Here is a 21,950-nt window from a genome sequence, read left to right as displayed (position 1 = left end):
GCAAAATACGTGCAACTATGTCCTATGTCAAGAGAGTTGTAGATTTTCAACAGTTTCCCTTACATTTTTTTAATTGCTTGCTTGATATGTTTGTCTATTTACGCATAAACTGCGCTTGAATCTGATTTTTTAATGATAAATGATTTTATATATATTTATTCACGTACATAATATCGTAGCATAAATCTCAGACTAGATGTGATTGATTGAGCATATTTTGAATACTCTTCATACTTATCAATAGTTAGACAACTTAGATTGTTTCAAAACTTGAATGCTTTAAATGAACAGTTTATTTCTTACTAAAGTTTTAAAGAAAAAGAGCTGAAGTATGTATCAGTCTTTCTCTTTCTTTCAGGAAAATTATAAGAGATTATACAAATAATTTTTAATCAATTACAGAAATTCTATGATAAAAATAGATATACTTGAAAAATTTTATGCTGATTTTTCATCTTTAAATGAAGATAAATAGACTATTAGACTGTCTAAATTAGGCTTTCTACTTTTATTAGTTTTATTAGATGTTGCTGATTTTGAACCACTTTCACTCCTCTGAGCACTATGACACATCACTGACACACACGAGTTAGCTATCTTTAAAGTAAGTAAATGTCTGTGACTAGAGGAGTTTATTCATGAACAAAATCATTTAAATTTCATAAGAATGAGTCTGTAAAATTGACATGATGTCATCTGGCTTGTTTTGATGACATTTATGCCACCCACTCGCAATTTAAAACGTTACATACATACGTACTTGAACAGCTATGATAGTTAGTTTTAGTAACATTTTTTAGGATAATTTTGATAAGATAGTTTTAGAATGCTCAAAATTATTATTGACAGAAAAATAACAGTAATAGAATATTATTATTACGATTATAACGTAGATATTAGATGATTGGTGCTCTTCGACTACTGGTTTATTAGCACTGATCACCTGGTCGCGCGTTCGCGCCAAAAAGGCCTCGACCAATAAACAAGCTGTATACAACAACCAATAAGATCTCACGACTCATCGACCAATGATATCTCTATGCTGAGAGCACACACTGTTTATATACATAAATTAAATAATTTGAAGGTATTTGAAAAAAATTCGACCGCGTGCGGATTGAAACTAACATTGACACATTTCTTTTAATTTTTATTTATTTAATAACTTAAGATGCCAACGCTCATGCGATGATATTTCATCGGGTACAGGGTATGCTACGAATCGCTGCAAAACACGCGGCTGCATGCTAATTTCGATTTTGGTATTTTTCATATCGATGAAATTCGCGGCTGTTCGACCGCATGTTCACTCGAACTTGTATCGATATCGAACGTATGGATGTCTCTTTCTCACGCATATATTTTACCACGAGTACTGCTCGCACTTAGCCCTCCCCTCCCCTCTAATGATACTTTTTTCTCGACTTTTACCTTTTTAAACTTGCCAGAAGGATCCAACTTAATTTTAATAATTGCCAATTATCAATGCACATCGAAATATCATCTGCGCAACCCAATGAATATCTCGTTTTTCGTACGTGCTTAAATTCAAACAGTCGCGAATTTCGTCGAGACGTCAAATACCGAAATCGAAATGAGCATGCATCCGCATCGTTTGCAGCGATTTGTTGCAAACCCGGTACAACACTAGTAGTTTTATATTTTTCATATACATGTCAACTCACGCCTTATGAGCCTAGAGTTCCTTCACTCCCTGTTTATACTTTTAAATTTATTTAAAAATATATAAATTGAAAATTTCAAAACGCCGGAACGCTCGATCACAGGTAACCCCAATCTTGGTTTAAAATCATAACCGATTTAATTACATTAACAGAAAAGCACATACCGATACACTAACCCGTATCCGAACCCAAACCACTTTCTAAGGCACTCAACCTATCCCTTCACGTGTGAGAGAGTCTGGCGCGTGTTGCCACGTATGCGTAGTAAAACAAACGCCGGCAAACAATACGACCTACACGTAAAGGGTTGTATACACACACACACACATAGAGAAAGACACGTGGGCTTGTATGTAGGGTCCTTTAAAATATTCACGTGTCGCTAAGAGGGACCTTAGGTATGTTTCATGTCGCTCGGGGTCCACTTTACGACGTTGCGATACACGCTTTTTCTATAACGCGGTTTGACCTTACCCATGTTTATGGCGTTCTCTCCTCTCGGATGTTTCAACGAAAACCTTTAGCCGACGCATAATTCATCCGCGACGAAACAAAGTGTGTTTTCTCAGTGGGTGTGTGTGTGTATGTGTGTGTGTTATATAAATTTCGAAGTGCGTGTGTGTGTGGGGTTTCCTTGGAAAATTTGCCTCTTGCCGAAAGATATATGTACAAGTTTAGTATACATAATATATGTATGTACATATACATATATATAGAGAGAGTTAGGGATGGAATTGAAAATTAATTTGCATAAAACATGAGTTACGATAAGTTGTACTGTATTCAAATTAACCCCTTTCGCTGTATCAAATTAGCGTATATAAAATACAGTTCAATTTCGGGATTATATTTTCAAAGTAGACCCAAATAGTTGGAATCGATTGTATTGTCAGCATACCCTAAGTATGATATGATTGTATGTGGAATTATGATATTATATTAATAATAAAACTTTCAACCCGTTGTCTTCTATTGAAATCATATCAAAATGTTGAAAGGTATATTTTATAAAGAGATTTTCATTTCATTACAAGAAGAAAATGTAGTGATTTTTATAATATGTATATTCATATATCGTCCTATGTCTGCGTCCTATATCAGTTGGTATTATATAATTGATACAAATTTCAAAAATATGTGCCACAATTTGCATCAATACATGTATTGTAAAGCCTCTTATACACGATGACATATGTCAAAATTCCAGACACCATCTGGTATTTTCAGGTTTATGTCTCATCATTTACATATATCGATACAAATATCGTTAATATACATAAATCTATAGATATATTTATATGTGTGTGTGTGTCTATGTATGTATATGTTTCAAAAGTCGAGAACACTGATATTTATCTTTCTTTTTCATTGGTTTTTGTATGACATTTTATATAGAGAATTTTACAAAAGGAGCGCAAAAAAACGCACACTTGAAATAAATAAATCTTTGACGCACCAGTCTTAGCACAAACAATTATATGTACTATTGTCCTATCATATGTTTCAAGAATATTGAATATGCACAAGTTTCACTCATTTTTTCATTATTATTTTACCGCACCAGCGCTCCTTGGATCGAGCAGCCAAATCTCAGATACATTACTCGCCACATGTATAATACATGTTTCATTCCTGACATTTTCGGTTGAATTCTCTACAGTCACTGCGCAAGTAAACACATAATAGCTTGGGTAGAGCTGGGTGTTCGGAGTTAGCGACAATTCGAAAAAAGGTAATATAGACCTGTCGATATACTCTGGCGCACAACCGTAACCGCAAATGTAAACCTTTGGCGCGTGCGATTTATGAACGCAGCATTATTGCGTACACATCGAAAGCACCCGTTACCCTTTAGGGGAATTGGGGTGAAGGTGGGTGGGTGAAGGGGTTGGTAGCCTTTTTAATTACCTGCCAATCGCGGCCGAAGCGTTTTAATTAAGCCACCCGGCACACCTGTCTGTTCGTCTCATTAGCCACCCCGTTTTCTTTCTCTCTCTTTGGTTTGAAATTTTGACGATTTTCACCGGCTGGAATTTTCTTTTAATTCACTACTGTACTGTTTGGAAAATTTATAATTTCATTTGCGGTTTTGCCGTTTCAAAGATTTCATTATGGCCATATTTCCAAATATCGAATGTCAAGGGCTCGTGACGTGTAAAATGTTATGGTGATTCATACGTTAGGCTATCGGGCTTAAAAGGTTGTATTAATTTTGAAATTTGTTTTCATTTTTAAAACATGTAATTAAATATACATTTTAAATATTCAACATGCATGTTTATTATAAATAAATAGTCTATTTGAAGTATTGAATTTCCCAATATGTCAACGTTAAAGTTTGACACCAAATTAATTTTAAAAACCTAGATATTCATTAGTGTTTAATTAATTTTATATTGATTTATATACATTTTTGGAAAAAATACGGGATTCCATATACCTTTTCATATGTGTTTAATATATGTATGTAGTAGCTATTTAAAAGCCACCCAACCTATCTACCTACTTTCAAATATAATAATATAAGAAGGTGCCGGGTTCTATCCCTGAATGAAAAATGAATTTTTCAGAGTATGCTGTTGGTCAGACCTGGATTTGTGACTCCAGGTTGATCGTTTCCTATCAGAGTTTGCCAATTTTCTCTGATTTCATTGTTGAAACGGTTCCCGGAAAAAAAATTGGCTAAAAATCCTTCCTACCTACTATGTCACCACTATTTGAAAAATTTGATTGATGTACAATAAAAAATTATGTACAATTCATAGATGTCTCGTTAATTTGCGAGTTTTTTCAGTGTCTCGCAATTCAACGACTTATAATAAAAATGCTGTATTTGTATTTGTAATTGGCCAGGAAGGCGCATTGGGATTTACGTGTAAGGCCTTCCTGGTATATATGTAAAATAAAATAAAAAAATAAAAATAAAATAAAGGCTCATATGTTTATTTACATGTACATATATTATCAAGAAAAATGATGGAACAATAGAAATTTAAAACAAGAACAAATATCAAGATATTTATAAATATGAATTATAGGAAGAGATAAACAAGTACTAGTATGAAATAATCAAGATTTACGGAGGGATCAGATTAGAAATTGGAATTAGATCTTACTTTATAAATAAGGATTATCAATTATATAAGTCGAAAGCTTAAACAAAAAAGATAAATCATAAATTTTTTTAGTCGATTTTAAGGAAACGAAACGATTATTTTGAAGAAATCTGGATGTGCAGTAGGAAGGAAATTTTTAACGTATGCGTTATAAATTATTATCATATACATACATACGTGATAGAAAGGATTCTAAACAGGATTAGCAAATTCTTACAAATGAATTTGAAAAGTAAGGCAGTAATTTTAAATCTCCAGAATGTTATATGGAAATACTTGGTAGCATTGAGAAAAAACTGGTTACTGCGACAGTAGTTAGTGAAGGATTCCAAGTTTAGACAATCTTTAGCAAATAGCAGAAGATATGAGTTGAAGAAGCAGTATCTGATATCATTAATGTAAATGAGGAATAGTTGAGGACCTCATTAAAAACCTTGGGGTACTCCCGAGGGCAAATTTTTGTAAGGCAAGATATGCCCTTTAAAAGTTGGGATTGATTGGAAATATATGCAAACATCCAATCAAAAAGCTGACCGCAAATTCAAAAATGCTTTAGTTTTTGCAATGAAACATTGTGAGAGATTTGAATCTTCAGTTTTAAATGGGGTCGCATCAAGGTGTCCCCAAATATTTTCTCTAAATTTTCACTAGCCTGAGCAGCGCTGGGCAAATCGGTTAGTTTTAAATACATATAATATTATACTCAAATTCATTCACTGATACATATATCATTAGGTAAAGCAAGCATTTAAAATTCACAAGTTTCATTTATAACGTGCGTGGCTAAACAAAATCAAGTTTTTTAAATATTTAATATCAAAACTAGCCCCTCGAAACACAATATACCATTAGCGAAAATGCATCCCCCGAAATTGTGCATTGGATAGTCAACCCTCGCATGACCGCAGGCATACTTTGGGGACCCTCACTTTCCCTCCAGGAGGGACTTGCGTGTGAGTTATTGGTGTCGTGACATAAGAGCGACCGCGAACCTTTGTCATCGTTCAAAAGAAACGGGATATTAAGGGAGGATCCCTAAAGGTAAGGGAATGAATGGAACGCGAGTACTCCTTTCGTCATCGCACTCACTCGAGAAAGATTGAATACGTAGCCACACACTGTATATTTGATATGAGTATTTTCATGTACAGCGTAAAAATCATCTTGAATTAATAAATTAATAACGTAAAATATTTATATGCAGAATGAGCTTTGTGTATTGGAAGAATGAATAAATTAAATTACACATTAAGAGCTAACTAATATATGTAAATATGTATGTGTGTAGTCAATTTGATAATCCTTATTTATTCCTAGATCGAAATAAGATCAAATCTAAATCTTTGTTAAAATATATAAAAAATAGTTTGATGTTTCCAAATAAGACATCGTAAGTAAATCATAATATGATTAAATTAATAAATAAGCTTTGGAAATATTCAAAGCTTAATTAAGTAATTTAACTTAACGTGAACAAATTAACGTGTTATTTATTATACCAATATAAAGTAATAAGTGTAATAATCTTGAGTCTAATAAAAAGCGATGAAATATAATATTAACGTATTTTTTGATTAATTATTTATAAATATACATGCGTATAGTATTTTCGGACTGAAAGTGATATTTTTTTTATTTTATTGAACATTTTTTATATATACATTAATCTAAAACACTTTATATAGATGTCTCAAACTGACTGATCTTTTCCATTCTATTTTAATTTAAATAAATAAAAGAAATATGATAATCTTGATTGCATTTATTTATGTATAGCTGAGTTGAAAATTGAAAAAAATAAGTAAAAAAAATCTACTTTAGAGTTTTATAAAATAATGTACCAATTTTGATATTTCTTAATAATTGAAAACAAGATTTGTACAATGTTTGATTAGGGAAATAAACAATTTTTTTTATAGTTTATCTATCGGATTCTAAAACTTATAGAATTATTATGTTTTTTTAAACTAAATACCGATGAAACAAGTGCAATTATTCTTCAGGACTAAAATTGGTACGACTTTCGGACTAAAAATCTAGTTTTTAATATGGAAAAGTCAATATCGAAAGTTTTTCAAAGCCGACAATTAGCAGTGAGCTTTTGAATGGAAGCTTAAAACATGTGGTTGACGTGTGAATAATGAGAGTGCGGGACCCGATGATTAATTGATATAAGGTTGAAGAGATGAAGAAGGGGAATTGTGTGTGTATATGTACATATATACACATATATTATTATGTATACATACATATATTTATGTATGTATATACGTACATAGAGGGAAAGGAAGAGAGAGAGTGAGTGGGTGGGTGGGAGACTCACAAACAGAAACTTTTGCGCTTTTTAATAACTGTTTCGTAAAGCTTAAAGATTTTTCCTCGTTTCCGGTAACTTTTCGCAAACTTTTCGGAAAAGCGGGAGTGTTGAGATAACAACGTATTAACAAAGGAATAAATATTTTAATTTAAATCTGCTCCTCTGATGAGAATTCGATCTACTTACATATACACATACAAACAGCTTGATTCATGTAACCCCTTTGCAAATTAAAACATGCCATAGTAATATATAAATATATAAAAACTGATGCGATGTTTGTATGTGAGTATGTTTGTGATGGACGCGTGGACAAGAATAGGGGTTTAAAATAAACAAATTTTAGAATACCAGGATTATATGGTTAGCCTATAGATATTTAATAAAATAAATACACGCGAACAAGGCGCACAGCCAATCAGAGTGAAGTAGTCCACGTGAACCAAAACCTTTGACCAATTAGAGGAAAGTATCGAAATTCCGAGCAATGGGTGCATTTTAAGCATCTGCTATAGGGGTGTGGCGTGATGAGCGGGGAAGCGGGGTAGCAGAAGGTGTAAAGCGTCTGACATGTGCTCCTGATATCGAGTGAGTTCAGGATCGGGTGGCGTCAGCGTCAGATGCGCTGCACGGGAGCGTCCACACATACAGACATCCACGAATAACACGTTCATTCATAATTTCGAACGTGTGAACGGGTTGGATCGACGAGCGTGTAATGCGCGTACTTAACTTTTTCTATTAGAACGTGCGCACGCGTGCTTATAAATTACCTTACATTATATTTATATATTTAACATAAAATTTTATTTTAATTCGTGTAACAATTCCTTTCTGAAATCGGAAACACTAGCTGATTATAAATGCTTTAATAAATGTATCAACGCTGCTAGTGGACAATTTCGACATTCAAATCGATCATTTCTTATCAGATTTTACCAATTTATGAGATTATCTCTATATATATATGGTCTCCAATATATTTATAACACATTTGGCCAATTATGATAAAAACGAAATATTAAAAATAAATCATAACAAAAGCTCACACTATGTTAGAAGTGTAAGAGTGATTACAAGAAAGTTTAATTGAAATTTAAATCCATTAATCTTGTTTGAAATTTTGATCAATTTAATATGTTTATGTCAGTTTCATGTCTCGCCTTCAAAACTTTTTCGACTGTTACAATTTTTCACAAATTTTTGTGAATGATACTTAAATTTATGATCTTTAATGCAAACATTAAACAATATAAGTATACATATAAAATGTGTTTCCCATATATATGTATACATATATGTTTGACAAATGTATTACATCTCGTTTGTTTGCAATCGCCGTTCTATCACTCGTACAAGTCTTCGTCTTTCCACCTGTTTGATCGATAAGAAAAATCACATACATATTTTCCGAGCACAGTTTCCAATTTTCCACACTCCCCTTCCACGTTTTCCTTCATCCCACCGACCGTCTCGTGTATGAGCGAAGAGTGAAATTGGCCACATTACTCACGCGAACCGCTCGAGCAACCGTATTAAATTACAGCTTATTACGACTTCTATTTTCTTCCGTCTGATCAACGTTTAAGCTGAAAATCCCATTTTTCACCGAGAAAAGTAAGAGCGTCGAAAAAAAAATGTATGAGGAAACTAAAGGTACGAGAGAAGGGGACGAGTTTGAGAACAGATTCGACGACATCTGCCCCTCTCCGACATTGGAAAATTCGCTCGAAACGTTCTCCGGGCTATAAACGGGGTAATGTTATCAAAACTTTGTCGACTTGAAGCTTCCACTTATATCCGAACCACCTTAAGGGTCCGAGGGGTCTGAGGAAAAAAATAAGAAGCGTTCTCGGAAGGAAGATCGAGTGTTCGTAGGAAAAGTTGAGCACTTTAGAAGTCGGTATTTGAATTGTATCAAACTAAAACACAAATTAACGCCGAGCTGGAGGTACTTCACTTCGAAGCGCAATTAACTGAATGAGGATGCTTGAATCGAGATTGTTCCAGACTACTTCCGGTTTAAATTTCAAGCGCACTTCGGCGCCAATGACGAGAATGAACTTTTTACACTGTAAAAATATGACTTCATTTTAATGCTATATATAAAAATATGTAAATATGGCTATATATAAAAAATACAGACAGGTCTGTACTGAAAAAGACAAGCCGTTTGATTACACTCAGGAATAAAAATTACGTTTTTGATTATCATGGTGGAGACTAATGACTAATTACTAAGTTTAATCTACTAAATTCGAATATGACATTGATTTTTGTCGGCTTAGTCTCGTCTATGATATATAGGAGCATATTTAACTCAAAATCTATTATTAAACGTAAGTATTGAAATCAACAGTGAGATGTTTTTTCTATACATTGTGATTTTTAATTGAAAAAAGTCATTGTTATATTAGAATTTATTCAGTCAAGTTTAGTAAATATTGATCGATCTCTACTCTGGCAATTTTTTTGTTGCTGAGTGTTATTATTATATGTATTGCTATTAAAAGTATCAAAGTTGAGAAAATAAGCATAGATATATCAACTCAGTGAGTTCTTTGATATTTTATAATGATTTTAGATTTAATATACATTTTTATTTAAATACAACAATACATTTCTTTCAAAATTAGAAAGTATACATTTAATTACAGCATCATTGATTTTTTAGAGATATTTTGATGATGCAAATGAAAGTTTTGTATAATTTATTTACAATTGATTATGTATCGAAATATATTTTATTTTCATTAAAATTTTAATGAAGCATTGATTTATATAATAGCATATATTATTTATGAAATCTTGAAATACATACGCATATTTTTTGGGGTTTTCCACGAGTAAAAGTCTCATGGTGAATGTCTTACTTTAATATATTTTTTTCAAGAATGTTTTTAAAATTAGAACCGGTTTTTATTTGAATTTACTTTTAATACTTTATGATATAAATTATATATTTTTTATAACTACCTATGTTATTAACATTTCTAAAATTGGCAAAAAATTCATTTATTCTTTTGATAAATTTATTCTTCGTTATTTTTTTCTTTAAATGTACGTAATCTCCAAAGAATATCTACAAATATTTTAAATATGAAACACAAGAGTGAATTTTGATCCCAGAATACTCATAAACAGATTAAAAGCTCGTTTCGGTCGAGCGAGACGCACAAGTTAACTGATTAGTGGCGTTAGTTAACCCGTCGAGTGCCCAGACGATCTCACGCTTTGCAATAACTCATTCGGAAATTATTCAAATTAAGGACTGCGAAGGCTTTTTGTCGCGCTACACACTAAATCACCGCAATTTCACGTTAATTTGCGGGCATTTATCACGGTGATGACGCTTGCGTGCGAATCGCCACTTCCGGTTCAAGTCATTGACGCGTGCAAAACTTTAATAGGTAGGTACATACATATTTTTATTAATTTATTTATTTTTTACATATATACCAGGAAGGCCTTACAGGTAGACCCCAATGCGCCTTCCTGGCCAATTACAAATAATGCAGCATTTTTATTACTAGTCGTTATTACGAGACACTGAAAAACCCGCAAATTAACGAGACATCTATGAATTTTATTGTACATTAATCATACTCAAATAGTGGTGACATAGTAGGTAGGAAGGATTTTTAGCCAATTTTAAACGGGGACCGTTTCAACAATGAAATCTGATAGGAAACGATCGATCTGGAGCACAAATATTCAAGTCTGACCAGCAGCACTACATATCTACTCAGAAAAATTCTCTTCAATCGAGGTCAGCTCATGGGATCGATCCCGACGCCTCTCGGTGTTAAACAGAAGCTTTACGACTGAGCTATGCTATGCTATGCATATATACCTACATATATGTACATACCCCTATCTAATTCAGGACAGACTGAATGTGCCTCAAACGAGTGGTTAGCATATTATACTTTCGAGCTGAGTGGTCACGGTTCGATTCCAACTAGTAGTCCTTGGCCAGACATTGGTTTGTGATTCCAGATCAATCGCTTCCTTTCAGAGTTTACCAATTTTTCTAATTTTCATTGAAACGGTTCCTGTACATTGGCATCACCTTTCTTATCTCTATTGCAAATCTCAAGTGATTCGGCGTCTTGAATTCGCTTCTATGTATAATAAAATGCTGCAAAAATTTCTCAATATATGTCACTGTGGATGATGTTTGGATGAGGTCGTATTGTATAAAAATGCTTGAATTGATTGCATTATTGTATAAGTAAACTCGTCATTTTGGAGCGACCTGTAAAGGCGAGTGTACATGTTCGATTTAAATAAAAATATAATAAAAAATATTTTATTATACATATTCCATTCCGGATGTTAGAAGCTATATTTGATAAGTTGATATTTTACTAGTTTATACACGAATTCGTACATTTATAAAAAGTCAAGTATTTGGAAGGCATTCCAATATGTACATAAGTTGTTTATTCCAAGAGTCTTTTGTTCCGAAATTCATACAACATTTGATCATAGTTTAGTTGCCTAATTTTATATATTTCATAGGTTTGTTTTCATATTCGAGTTTTCTTCTTTAGACAACATAACCATGTAAGTAAAATTAAGCTACATAAGATGCATAAATTTAGTAAATAATGGAATTTAATCAAGTACACCTTAGTTGGTTTTAAACAGTCGTACGATCTATAATAATCATATATATCTGTGTATGTGTCTGTGAGATAACGCTCGCCGTACTGTAATAGTTATTTTGATTCGACATACATATCTAAAAACACTGCCAATAAAACGTACGAATATAATACGAACATCACACATCAACAAAAAAACATCTATATATACTGTTTGCTACCAATGTTTCCTCTAGGTTAATAATTCTCTGAGCATTTAGTACCATCTTTTGAAAATTTATTTAATTAATTAATTTTTCTATTGGTGTTTTATATTGTTTATGTGTAGGTAGGTGGTAGTTTTTCTCATTTTATTTATATTGAACAATTAAATATATTTAAAAGGTATTCGAAAAAATACGATACGTGCGGATCGAACACAGGGCCAACACATTTCTTTTAATTTTTTTTAAATTAATAGCTTAATAGTTTCTCGTTTACTTTTTTTCTCTCTTATTTTTATTTTAATATTGTCATTTTGAATTTTTTTTACTTTTTTCCTCATTTAATTTACATATACATATGTATAAATCAAACTCCTTGGGTCTATCGGCTTTGCCGCCTACCCCAAGTGTATTATATAAATAAATAATATGCCATAACCCATGCGATGATATCTTATCGGGCACAACACTAATAATATAATAATAGTCACTTTTACTATCTTATATCCTAGTCGAGTCCTGCTTAGCAAGCTTCTTTATAAGAACTCGTTTCAATAAACTTTGTTTTTTGGTACAAAGATGGCCTCAGGAAACTTAATAACTTATTATGTATATCGAAAATAATAATTTCAAATAAACCAAAGTACATTTGACGTACACAAAGTTCATATTGCACTCCGGCAAGTAAAAGGCAAGGAAAGATTAAACGAAACAATAAAGCGGTACACGCAGCTTATGAAACGAAACAAGAAATAAACGGCCGTTAAAGAATGGTAAGTAATGGAATTTAATTTAACAGTTTCTGTACCAACCGGCGGCGGCGAGACTTTTATTATGGCCGCATAAAAAATAATGGAATTAAATTGAGTCCAATCTGAAATTCAATACTGAAAACGAAAATAAACTCACCGGCAGCGATTATGTGATAAACACAAGGAACTCTCTGATGACCTATCCTGTTGGTGGCCCAGCACAGCAAAGTCCCGTAGTCCAATTCGGTCATGGGAGTATAGGAGACGATGCTGCTCGTTCCAGATCTGGCTATGTGTCCTGTGCTCACTTCCATGCTCTCCGCCGAGTTGTTGAAAGTCCACCGGAACTAAACGTTTTGTCGCATTAATATTCGAGCAATTTGTTTCTGGCTAAGTGCTTTCGAGTGTTTGAAATGAATTACCTGAACTTCCGGTGGGTTTGCGTCCACTTGACACATTATTTGAGCTTTCTCTTGTTTCGCCACTCCGTGCACTCTGAGTTGGTTCGGCTTACACGTTGGTGCAACTGAAATTTGAAATTCATTTAGTCAAATGTTGAATTAAAACAAATAAAGGTATGGTTTTTATTTACAAAAGAAGCTGCTCATTAAATGACTTTGATAGACTTTTTCCTCTTATTGCGTTTTAAACACTGGTACTTACATACATACATATTAGTTAAGAACAAAAGATGTATAGAAAAAAAAAATAGGCACTGTATCATTAATTATCATATACACATGTACACTAGCTGAACCCGGCATGCGTCGCAATGCCACAATAACGCATGCAATTCCCGTTCTCGTTCCCATTTGTCGGAAAAATACAGACAGCGAACACATTTGAAATTATTCAATTGTTTGTTTATTTTACCCTAACAAAGCAGGTCGTGACGAGAAAAAATTTGAAATTATTGCGTTGCAATGCCACTCATTCCCGTCTTTGGGCGATTTTTTACAGTAAGCTTCCCGGACATGCATTTCAACAAATCCTGGAAGTTCTATCGTAATCGATTGAGTGGTTTAGCAGCCTATACGAGATAGACAGACAAACAGACATTCATTTTTATATAAAATTAATTATAGAATAAAAATTACTCAATATGTCTACATGGATTAATTTTAGACCCGAATTGTCTCTGGAGGTATAAAAAAAATCTTAATAAAAAAAAGCTTTTTTAAAAACTTCTATAATTTGCATATAAAATTATTATTTTGAATAAAAATACCGATAATTTTATTTTACTACCGCCATTTATGTTTTAAACTAAAAACTGGATAGGCGTCAGTCACTTTTCAGAAATTCAGAATTCAGAACAATATGAGTGACCTAAATATATAAGAGAGATAATGAGAACATATAGAGCAAATTTCATAAAATATAGAGTGAATTATAGGCGTTTAAACAATTAAAATCTTATATCGCCATATCAAGGCGAACAGTTTGGAAAATACGGGACGAACGCTTATTAAACGTCAGGAAGATTTACTTTCCGCGTGTTTAAAACGCGTCTTACACGATATTTTTGCACCATCGTAATGGCGGCGGATCCATTTACTTATATTGATGCCCAAAATGAGCAATATGGCAAAGTATGAAAACGATCGGTAAGAGGCAAACTTTTTCCTGAATTGTAATTGTAAGTGAAACGTAAAGGAGGTATGTAAAAATCAATAATAATATATGAGATAGCCAGTACTTAACGATGAAATTCTGCCGTTTTCGAATGGTCATGAATATTGTTCTACATTCTACATATTGTACATATTTTTGATGATTGTTCAAGACTCGAATAAAAAAAGATTACACTTCGACGTGTCGACCCGAAATTGGAAAGCGAGATTGAGACACCTCCGATCCCATCGCAACGGACTGGGAAAACGTTTTTCGCACTGGAAAATCGCGATTTGAGTGACCTTCGCGTTGACGAAGATTTCCCTATGATTTATCGGAAAAACTGCGAACCCCTTGGGCTCGCTTGAAGTTTCCATCGAATTTCTTCAAACGCGCTCGTATCTCCTGCTCGGCAGATATTGGATTCCTGCCTCTGACATTTCGGCTTTTATTCCTGGAAATGTGTTTTTTTCCGCGTATCCTATCTTAAAACCTTGAAACGACAAAATCAATTTCGAACGCTTCGGATGTGAGACTGTGCCTAAGTTGGTGCTCTTCTTCATTTTTATTATTCGTACATATGTATGTACATAAAATGGATAGTTTTATTCCGAATACGATCCCTTTTCGATACTCGAAAAATCAGCTCGAAATAAATTTCGTCAAATGGAATTGTTTCAACGCGTTTGAAATTATTTTTAACCATTAGGACAAAATGTAATTCACGGAACACAAAACTCATTGCAAAAGAGATCCTATTCGCATAAATATAGAAATATTGTAAATTCGACGAAAGTAGAGGTCAAAAGCAGCGTATCTGTATTAGCTGAATTATGCATTCCATTAAATAAAAGCTGTTTATTTATATTTTCATAATTTTCAATTTAAATTTCAATAAAAAGAAAAATTAAATATTCAAATAAAAAATCATCAAAAATTTTCATTTAAAAAAGATCAAATTAAAAAATTATTCTGTGCTTATTAAATTAAAGCTAATTTTTTTCTTCCATCATTTACATTCCTTTTTAGGGCACTTAGAATTATGTGCCTTATTCATATTAATTTTGATTAAATAATTTAATATGCAATTATTGCTTAAACAAATTACTCCCCCAAACGCAACATTGAACGATGTTCGATATTGTTATTGAATTTTGATATTACACAGTTAATTTCGACACAGCTCAATATTACACAATGAAAATAATTACGACACGGCATAATGTAATAGAAATTCATACAACGAAAGATTAGTATTCATGCAAAATTCCAAATTTGAATACAGCCTCGCGCGCGCATTTATAATCAAAACGTAATCAAGGATTTATGTTTTCGCATATGTATGTATGTATATATATTTTTATTTGCACAGATAAAAAGAGGGGAGATAGAAACGTCGAATATCCATTTGGCCGTATTTCGCAGTCGGTAAGCCGAGATCGGCGAATAAAATAGGCCGGAAAAAATGACCTAATTTACATACTTCTCTCGTTCGGGTTGAACGAACCGATGTAGAAACGGGGTGAAAATTGAAAAAAAAAGGGAGAAAGTCAATCAGCGACAGGATCAAAAGTCGATCCGTTTTAATTGATGGATCTTTCCCGGGACACGCCGGGCTTCGAATTTTAATTACGCCGACTTTTCGCCGAGCGGACGATTAATAAGCTTTTTTTCTACTTATGTACAAACGAAGGGGGTTCATTATGCAACGCACAACACGTAACAAAATAATGGGAACTGCAAAAGGATTAACGACTAACAAACATACATACATACATTATCCTACATTAAAAATATTATATGCAAACAATAAAATTTTATATCACTTATGTAAGATTACAATAAGACGAATTACCTTCACAGAAACAAACAAAAATTACAAAAGCATAGATTGATCTCGATTGTTGACTTTGACTATGACTAATAGGAAATATTTTGAAATGTGTCTCCGATTATTCCCTAAGCCGTGGTGATATTCAAATAAGAGAAACATTGTAAAATAAACAAATGTCACTAGACTAGTAGCTAGGGATGGCAAAAATACTGAAATTTCCGATCCCACTTCCAATTTATAAAATTTAATGATTTTTTTTTATTTTCATCACATTGATACAAAAATTATACTTGAGTTTTTTCGTGACGAGCACACATGATTGAGGGGTCGAAAAAAATAGTCGAAGAAAAATCGAACAAGAGTAAACTGCCACTTCCGGTTGACGGATGCTTACCGAATTTTATAAATAACTTGGTATTAAGTTTAAACTTCTATATATAAAATTTCAGTTCAATAAACCAAAAGGTTTCTGAGTAAAACATAAAAAACCTTGATTCTCTAGAGTAAAAGTACTACTTCCGGTTTAGATAAAAATATTTAAAAAATATTATTATCAGATATCCAAACATCGCTCACTGAAGATGCAGGAGTTAATCATCAGCTGAGGAATGGCGAATGAATCACGAAAAAGACGCATACGGGCTATATTTAAAAATTTCAAATAAAATATTTCTAATCAAAGTAAAGATATAAAGTATCTCTATTTTAATTTATAAAATGTAATTTTGACAAATCTACACGTGTCGGATTTTACACTCGTTATTGGCATACTTACATACATACATATATAAAACTACCATTTAATATATAATTTCGAAAGAGACTTTGTATGTAAGTATTGTTGATTGGGAACTGTTGGGAAAGTTTCTATGACGACTCGACGATTCTATTCAAATAAATTTAATAAAAAAACAAATGAATATTTACTATTCTTAGATTCGCCATGTTTAAGCTGTTTATATTACAAAGACTGAGCGAAGCCGGGTAAAACAACTAGTACTTTATAATTGCAACCTCTCCAGAAATGGCGAAAAATAAATACGTAAATACTTCATTAAATTGTTTTACATTGAAATCCCACGCCGATAATACATTTAATCCCCTACAATGAGCATTTTTAACAGCTTTTAATTAATTTGTTGTATTCTCCACTTTTATACTTCCTTTCAAACAATATATGTACGTCTTTTTCATAATTTTTCGACAAATAAAGTTTACGAATTTGAAAAAAATCGATCCTATCGATATATCAAAGGCATATTTTTGGTCAAATACCAGTACTATCGGTATTGCAATCCCTACTAATAGCTATTGTGTACATAAATTATAATATTCCTAGACCTAGACATATGTATGTGCGTTATCATATTTCAATCGTCCCAGTCGATACTTACACATGACGTTCAGATGAAAGGGCAAACTTTCTCCATCTCCTTCAGTGTTGAAACCGACACAAGTGTAGTTTCCGGCTGTCCTTCTGCCAACTCCCTGAAGTACCAAAGACTGGTTGCTGACTATAATCCCAGCTCCGACGTTATGGTTCAACGTTCGACCCTAAAGAAAACACCATCATATATAAATGTACATTTGTATCACGCGTACTTCCATTGTTTGAACACAATGAGGGTGGATAAATATTTGCATTCACTCACGTTATGTCTCCATTCCACTTTGTACACGTACGGGTGTGCCTTGATGATGCAATCGAAGTATACGTCGGAACCCTCTCGGATGTTGTCTGGATTCAAGTTCGTTCCGAGACGGACTTTGGTTTCAGGAACGTCTGTTAAAATGTATAAATTGCTTATTAAATTATACAAAAACTAGTAAGCCAATGAATTAAGATTTAAGGGGGTCTGTGATTAGAAAAACTCAATTAACGAGGCTACATTTTCTTCTACTATCAAAGATCCAGACATAAACACAGATGCTTATTAATCTTAGTACAAAATACTTACTACACGCTCAAAAATATTGTAGAACTTTAGTGATCTTTGGAAAATATCTAATGCCTTCTATAGAAGTTTTAACATCAATCGGAGATTTCAACTCTTTTTTATTATTGTTTTTTATACAGATAAAAACCCATTTAAGTACATCGTATACTATATATATATATATATATATATATATATATATATATATATATATATATATTTAAAATGACACTAATAAAATTTAGGAAAAACAACATTTTAAATAGATCTAATAAACTGACCTAAAGTCATATTAAATATGTCGATATCCGTACGATCAGCTTAATTTTTAAAGTTAAATAGCCCCATAACTGTGCATATCGGAGTATTGGAAAGAATGCTAGATTTCGCAATAATAGGCGAAAGAAGTATATGTTAACGTACTCTAAAATAATTTTTAGGTGCATAAAAAGTGAATTCATTGAGAATCGGTGGATTATGAAAGAAGAAGGAACACGTGTCGTAATAATAAAATACGACCACGAGATTCTAAAGAGACTAACCAAACCTGTCATTCCCCAAATAAATTTGCTTGGATATAACCAAGGGTATCCATATACTATTTTTAAATAGAGAAACCGACAAAATTTTATCGACTTATTCCAAAAACTTAATATATAATTTTTGCTAGGCGACCAAATTATGCATTTATTATACTCCAATTTGGACCCAACAAAAGAATTATAAAGACTAATCGAACTGAAATTGGAAAACACAAAAGAATGTCACATTAAAAATGTTAAGGATTTGATTAGACTTATTCACAACATTTAAAATTTGGTTTTTAAACGTCAATTTACTGTCAAAAAGTACACCAAAATCACGAATCATATAAATTCGATTTAGAACAATCTCATCCATTGAATATTGAAAACATGAAAAGTTTCGCGAACTAGTAAAGGTGATAGTTTTGCATTTTTGAAAAGGACATACGTTTATTTTGTGACCACTGCCAAAACGCATCCAAATCTTTTTGCAAGCAAAAATTATCGTCATAAGTTATAATTTCCTAAGTTATAAAAAGAAGTATTTGGGAGTGTTTGACAACAGATCATTAATAAAAATATTAAATAATTAAGTAAAAATGTAAACAAAAACTCAAAATCATTTAGATGAACATTATAATGTGTGTTGTCTTGTGAATTATCACCCTAAAATTTAGCATTTTATTACAAAAACGTTGACATATTGCTAAAAGTACAATTAGATTTGAAAATTTTATTCTAATAATGGGCTAATATGGTATGCCACGGACTAGAAAAGAGGTTCATAGGTTAAAATGGATTGCGAATTCCCGAACTGCTTAATATTCACTAGATAAATGAAAATAATTTTTTTTAAATAATGTCACCCACTTCTCTAAACACAATCTATGAACTTATACCGTAATTTTGATATCTAGAATAACTAGATTCCAACATGACAAAGCACAGCTAAGTGAATCTGTATACATATATTGTGCAAAACTCTATACAAGTTTTTCGAGAAACGTTGCCGCAACACGTTTTGAAGATATTCCCTGGTCTTCACACTTCCCTGGTCTCTATCAGAATACATTTTTTTTCTGATACAGACAGAAAACTATCCAGGAGTCCAAGTTAAACATCCAAGGAAAAATTCATTAATTACACATTTCAAACAAAATGCTAATAGAGAGATAATAAAAATTCAAAATTTTTCAAAATTCAAAAATCAAAAATTCATTCAAACAAAATGCTAATAGTGAGATAATTCTATCCTACATATACAGTATATATGTTTATACTATAATTAATATCCTCAATATACCCAATATTTAATCGCCATAGTTCTTTATCAACTCAAAATAGAATAAAATTATATCCTGCGCTCATATTACCATTATTAACCTATGCTTCACCTGTATGGAATAACGCCTCGAATACTAACCTTTCCAAGCTCCAATACAAAATAAATCCCTAAATATAATTTAAAATACACCCAAATATACTAACTGGAAAAAACTGCACGACATTTATAATATTCCGTTTGTTACAGACATTACTAACAAACTTGCCAGTAGATTCTATGACATAATCACTAATAACCATACTAACACACTTGTGAAGAGTCTCGGTGATTACAAAAAAAAATGTCTATACCCTTCAGGTATAAACACAGATTACCCAAACACAATCTGCTTTAAATCGTCGACTTAAGAGATTTTTTAATTAATATTATGTATTAGATTTATTATGAGCATTTATAAGAATTGTAAATAGGTTTTTGAGCTCTTTTTCCTATTATGCTGTATGTACATTAATATTAGAATAAGATAATACTATGATTACTAACAAAATTAAATTGAAATTGTAAAATAGAAAATCATCAGGAGATCAGTAGTTATTAAAGTATATATAATATGTATTGTGAACATAATTTCGTAATAATAAAAAGCATTTAAAAATAAAAAATAAATAAAAATACTATAATTAATTGCATAATATGAATCTTACATTGAATGTCAAGCGTCCAGCCGTCTTCCAGTGGCTCCGAGTTGATGATGGGATTTTCCGCCTTGCAGGCGAGGTATTTTCCGGCATCGTCTTGGGTGGCGTATATAGAGACAGTAGATGTCGTGGTGTTACCATCGTTCGACGTCTGCAAAACAAAAGAAAACTCTCAGCATGGTGGTTGGTTGTCGATATCACTTAGATAGTTTGCTCCGACGATGGTGGTGGCTTTCACGCCAGATCAAATATTTGCTACGTGGTCACGTCGTGGAAACTGGTAGCTGTTTTATCAGCCCTTAACGTGTGTGCAAATTTTATTGTATTAAGATTTTATCGCCGGAACAATACAGTACGGTTACATCCTTTGGGAAATGACCGTGCTTGCTGTTGGGAAATAGATAGGATTTTCCACATGTCTAAATAACTAGAAGTTGATTTTTTGCTTTGAGGTGAAAATTCAGACTTGCACAATTCTAAATATGTCACACAATTTATCACGGCGACTGTTAAGTAGTGTCTGCGATTGAAACAAATATTACAACCTATAACTGGACTATCTCGCGTGAATCTCCTCTCTGTTATTCGGGCAAATTTGAAGAGTGTACTGTAATACAGGTTTTGGCCTCAGGCCAGTATTGTTATTATAGGGAAATAATCGGAGCATATAATTGTATTTTTGGCGGTTTCGAAATGGCGGTTTAGTTTTGCGGTCGAGTTGGCGCACTAGGTTTTTCCTCCTCGTCTCTTTGGTTTTCCCCTTATGTTATTTTCTTTCCCGTCCGTCCGTCCCGTGCTCGTGCCCGTGGCTTTCAAGACATCTGCGATGCAGTTACGAATGGGAAAAATTCAATTTCAAAAATGTAAAAGGTTCTCCTCTTTCTCAATCTGAACGTCGGAAAGAACTGTCTTACATGTTTTCCACTGAAAGGGAATCAACAATGCAATGCGGGCTGCACTCGCTTTTCTTAGAATTTGATCATTAAATTGACATTAGCATTGTCCACCATTGTCATATAAATATAATATTATACCTACATATATATTAAATCTATAAAACATTGCAAATTTAAGACTAAAAGTCCCACTAAATCTTTATACACACGATTCAAAATACATATCAAACAATACGTTACTAATCTTTCAATATAACATACATTGTATGAAAATTATTTATATTTCTTGTTATTGCAGATAAACCTATTATACTCCCCATTATGGAAAAATTACAGCATACAGCAAGATATAAAGATATGAAGATATACAGCAAGTTTTTACGAGGAATAAATACATGATAAGAGTCCGTAGCATATTCATAATAATCAACAAATCTGAGATGCTAGAAACTGAATAGGTTGTCAGTTTTATAAAAATA

At 32.5% G+C, this 21,950-nt stretch overlaps 1 protein-coding gene across 1 annotated transcript in view; it reads right to left on the bottom strand.

Moving 5' to 3' along the window:
* side-VII (sidestep VII transmembrane protein) overlaps positions 1 to 21,950 on the bottom strand; it is a 278,712-nt gene that overhangs the window by 41,091 nt on the left and 215,671 nt on the right. Inside the window, exons 8-12 of the mRNA XM_077445052.1 lie at positions 20,582 to 20,726; positions 17,784 to 17,914; positions 17,526 to 17,685; positions 13,106 to 13,209; positions 12,841 to 13,030 (exon numbers count right to left, since the gene is read on the bottom strand). Of these exons, the coding sequence (XP_077301178.1) occupies positions 12,841 to 13,030; positions 13,106 to 13,209; positions 17,526 to 17,685; positions 17,784 to 17,914; positions 20,582 to 20,726 (730 nt within the window). The remainder of the gene's footprint in view (positions 1 to 12,840; positions 13,031 to 13,105; positions 13,210 to 17,525; positions 17,686 to 17,783; positions 17,915 to 20,581; positions 20,727 to 21,950) is intronic.

This window comes from Arctopsyche grandis, chromosome 13 (genome assembly GCF_051622035.1).
Source record: "Arctopsyche grandis isolate Sample6627 chromosome 13, ASM5162203v2, whole genome shotgun sequence".
NCBI classification, from domain to species: domain Eukaryota; kingdom Metazoa; phylum Arthropoda; class Insecta; order Trichoptera; family Hydropsychidae; genus Arctopsyche; species Arctopsyche grandis.
This window is presented reverse-complemented; position numbering and strand designations above follow the sequence as displayed.